The sequence below is a fragment of the Heptranchias perlo genome, unplaced genomic scaffold (genome assembly GCF_035084215.1).
Source record: "Heptranchias perlo isolate sHepPer1 unplaced genomic scaffold, sHepPer1.hap1 HAP1_SCAFFOLD_528, whole genome shotgun sequence".
In the NCBI taxonomy this organism is placed as follows: Eukaryota; Metazoa; Chordata; class Chondrichthyes; order Hexanchiformes; family Hexanchidae; genus Heptranchias; species Heptranchias perlo.
The window spans coordinates 108,992-113,230 of NW_027139546.1; the positions used below are offsets into that span (position 1 = coordinate 108,992).

General features: G+C 63.6%; 1 protein-coding gene across 4 annotated transcripts in view; it reads right to left on the reverse strand.

The window, feature by feature from the left end:
- Nucleotides 1–943: 943 nt before the first annotated feature.
- The window catches only part of LOC137314978 (transcription factor NF-E2 45 kDa subunit-like), a 12,208-nt gene continuing 8,912 nt past the window's right edge, over nt 944–4,239 (reverse strand). For all 4 annotated transcript variants that reach the window (XM_067979945.1, XM_067979943.1, XM_067979944.1 and 1 more), the window contains one exon: nt 944–3,487. In XM_067979945.1, coding sequence (XP_067836046.1) covers nt 2,570–3,487 — 918 coding nt within the window. In that variant the 3' untranslated portion in view covers nt 944–2,569. The remainder of the gene's footprint in view (nt 3,488–4,239) is intronic.

A 4,239-nucleotide genomic window follows, 5' to 3' on the forward strand; every position in this document is an offset into this window, starting at 1 on the left:
CCGACTCCATCCCTCTCCCCGGGGCCACTCTGTGAGGCTGATCCAGACCGTTCGCAACCTCGGCGTCTGATTTGACCCTGAGATGAGCTTCTGACCCCATATCCCCTCCATCACCGAGACCGCCGACTCCCACCTCCGTAACGTCGCCCCGTCTCCGCCCCCTGCCTCAGCTCACCTGCTGCTGTGACCCTCGTTCGTGCCTTTGTGCCTCGACTATTCCGGTGCTCTCCTGGCCGGCCTCCCATCTTCCACCCTCCGTAAACTCCAGCTCATCCAAAGCTCTGCTGCCCCCCCCACCCCGCCCCCCCGTATCCTAACTCGCACCGAGTCCCGTTCGCCCATCACCCACCCTGTGCTCGCTGACCCACACTGGCTCCCAGTCCGGCATCGCCTCGATTTAAAAATTCTCATCCTCCTGTTCAAATCCCTCCATGGCCTCGTTCCCTCTCCCTATCTCTGAGACCTCCTCCAGCCCCTACGACCCTCAGATCTCTGCGCTCCTCCGATTCTGGCCTCTTGCCCATCCCCTGATTTCCATCGCTCCCACCATTGGCGGCCGTGCCTTCAGCTGCCCGGGCCCCGAGCTCTGGAATTCCCTCCCTAAACCTCTCCGCCTCTCTCTCTCTCCCCTCCTTTAAGACGCTCCTTAAAACCTCCCTCTTTGGCCACCTGTCCTAATATCTCCTAATGCGGCTCGGTGACAATTTTTTCTCCGATTTACGCTCCTGTAAAGCGCCTTAGGGACGTTTGATCCGCGCTGTGTAAATACAAGTCTTCGTCGCTGCGTACAGACTCGTGGGGGTCAGGTGGAATTTAATTGTAAACTTCAGGCCGCCAGTCAGGTGAGCGCTGCACAAAAAAAACCACCTCGGTCTCTGTATTTTTTTCCGCTGTCGGTCGTTGTTTGCAATCCACGCAGTCAAAAAGAAAAGTGACAATTGAATGCAAGATATATATTTTATATAAACATACATATACAGACTGGCTGATCTCCAGTGGCGATGGTTGAGAGCAAGTTGGGAGGGGGGCGGTGGGTTTTATTATTGTAACAGTGATGGGGGCGGGGGAGAGGTGTTATCAACAACGTGTGACGTGGAATGCGTGACAGGAAGTGCGCGTGACACTCGTCAGGGTGTGCGCACAGAACTGTATCCCCCGTGCAATCACCTAAAATGTTTATAGTTGATCGATGTGTCTCCACATCAGCAGAAAGGCCAATCACAGTGCTGTATTCAGGCGGGCCCCTGGGCTGTACGCTGGGGCAGAGCACGACAGAAAGCTTGGGGGGCCCCCCCACTAGTTTCGAGCCCGTCAGCCATTCCATCAGATCACTGGCCGATCTGTCCCTCGGCCCCATTTACCGGCCTCTGCTCTCCATAATCCCTCGGTACCCCTCGACCTGAGGTGTTAGCTGTGGCTCTCCGGGTAGCGCTCGTGCGTCAGAAGGTCGTGGGTTCGGGACCCCACTCCCAGTGCCAGTACTGAGGGAGCGCCGCACTGTCGGAGGGTCAGTGCCGAGGGAGCGCCGCACTGTCGGAGGGTCGGTACTGAGGGAGCGCCGCGCTGTCGGAGGGTCGGTACTGAGGGAGCGCCGCGCTGTCGGAGGGTCAGTACTGAGGGAGCGCCGCACTGTCGGAGGGTCGGTACTGAGGGAGCGCCGCGCTGTCGGAGGGTCAGTACTGAGGGAGCGCCGCGCTGTCGGAGGGTCAGTACTGAGGGAGCGCCGCGCTGTCGGAGGGTCAGTGCTGGGGAGCGCCGCACTGTCGGAGGGTCAGTGCTGAGGGAGCGCCGCACTGTCGGAGGGTCAGTACTGAGGGAGCGCCGCACTGTCGGAGGGTCAGTACTGAGGGAGCGCCGCACTGTCGGAGGGTCAGTACTGAGGGAGCGCTGTCGGAGGGTCAGTACTGAGGGAGCGCCGCACTGTCGGAGGGTCAGTACTGAGGGAGCGCCGCACTGTCGGAGGGTCGGTACTGAGGGAGTGCTGCACTGTCGGAGGGGCAGTACTGAGGGAGCGCTGTCGGAGGGTCAGTACTGAGGGAGCGCCGCACTGTCGGAGGGTCAGTACTGAGGGAGCGCCGCACTGTCGGAGGGTCAGTACTGAGGGAGCGCCGCACTGTCGGAGGGTCGGTACCGAGGGAGTGCTGCACTGTCGGAGGGGCAGTACTGAGGGAGCGCCGCACTGTCGGAGGGTCAGTACTGAGGGAGTGCTGCACTGTCGGAGGGGCAGTACTGAGGGAGCGCCGCACTGTCGGAGGGTCGGTACCGAGGGAGCGCCGCACCGTCGGAGGTGCCGTTTCCCGGATGAGACGTTAAACCGAGGGCCCCGTCTGCTCCCACGGACTCGAACCCTGACTCAGAGCGGGGGGGGTGGGGGGGAGGACACTCCCCGCCCCCCCCCCCCCGCCCCGGTCGACACGTTAAAGTCTATTGGTCGTTAAACATGTACGAAAACACGTGGCCAATGTCTCTCCCCGCCGCCAGCGAAATGTCCTTGTTCCAGCGGCCAGTGACGTGAGAAAAGAAAATAAATAAATACAGCTGGTGGCGATCTCGGCACCCCCCCCCGACCTCAGTTGCCGCCGTCCGCCGCCCCCCCGGGGCCCCGAGGGATGAGGAAGACCCCGCCCTCCGCCGTCTGCTCCAGCGCAAACTCGTCGGGCGAGTAGGGGCGCCCCTGGGGGTCGCGCAGCCCCGAGAAGACGCGCTGGCAGAGCTCGGCCATCCTGCGCTCCATCAGCCGCAGCGCCCGGTCGAACTCCTCCCGCTGGGCGGTCAGCCGCTCCCTCTCGGACCTCAGGCCGCCCAGCTCCCGCTCCAGCCGGGCCACGTTCTCCAGCTTGCGTTGGCGGCAGTTCTGCGCGGCCACCTTGTTCTTGCCCCTCCGGCGTATGTCGCGGGCCAGGGCGAGCTGCGGCTCGCTCAGCCGGTGGCGGCTGACCAGCTCGTTGAAGTCGTCGACCGGCAGGTTGACCATGGTCTCCGCGGTGAAGGGGATCCTCAGGGCCAGCGCCCGCCTCTCGTCGCGGCTCGAGCTGTCCCGCCCCGCCCCCCGGGCGCAGGGCGCGCGGGCGGGGGCGGGGGCGCCGCGGCACCAGCGCCCCTGGAAGCCCGGGGGGTAGGCGGCGGCGGCGGCGGCCCCCGCCTGGTCCGGCCCCGAGCCCCACGCCTCCGGGCAGCCGTACCCCTCCCCGGCGGCCGGGGAGCCGGTGGCCGGGCTGGAGTCCAGCGAGAGGCCGGAATCGGACTCCGGGTCCTCCGGCCGCTTGGGCTGGAGCAGCAGCAGGGAGGCGCAGGGGTCGTGGGCCATGGCGGGAGGGGGCCCCGCCTCGAAGCCGGGGAGCAGCAGCCCCCCCTCGTAGGCCGGGGCCGGGGCCTGCCAGGCCGGCGGGGGAGCGGGGGGGAAGCGGTAGGGGTCGGCCAGCGGGAGGTGCGGGGAGCTGCCGTAGAACGTGGGGTCGCCCGAGTTGTCGGCGTCCGCGTCCAGTCCCTGCAACGGAGGCACAGAGAGAGAGAGAGACGGGTTACAACAAAACTCCCGGCCGCCTCTTAAGTTGCACTTACTCCTCTATCGTAGCTACGTGAGCGTGTCAAACTTCCCCCCCCCCACATCCTCTCCAACGCCAAGTCTGCCTACTCCGTGACAGGGTGTGTGGGGGGTCTGTGTGAGTGTGAGTGAGGGTGTGTGTGAGTGTGAGTGAGGGTGTGTGTGAGGGTGAGTGAGGGTGTGTGTGAGGGTGTGTGTGAGTGTGCATGTGTGAGGGTGTGTGTGAGTGTGCATGTGTGAGGGTGTGTGTGAGTGTGAGTGAGGGTGTGTGTGAGTGTGAGTGAGGGTGTGTGTGAGGGTGAGTGAGGGTGTGTGTGAGGGTGTGTGTGAGTGTGCATGTGTGAGGGTGTGTGTGAGTGTGCATGTGTGAGGGTGTGTGTGAGTGTGCATGTGTGAGGGTGTGTGTGAGGGCGTGTGTGAGGGCGTGTGTGAGGGTGTGTGTGGATGTGTGTGTGAGGGTGTGTGTGAGTGTGAGTGAGGGTGTGTGCGAGAGTGTGTGAGGGTGTGTGTGAGTGTGAGTGAGGGTGTGTGTGAGTGTGAGTGAGGGTGTGTGCGAGAGTGTGTGAGGGTGTGTGTGAGTGTGAGTGAGGGTGTGTGTGAGTGTGAGTGAGGGTGTGTGCGAGAGTGTGTGAGGGTGTGTGTGTGGATATGTGTGAGGGCGTGTGTGAGGGTGTGTGTGAGTGTGCATGTGTGAG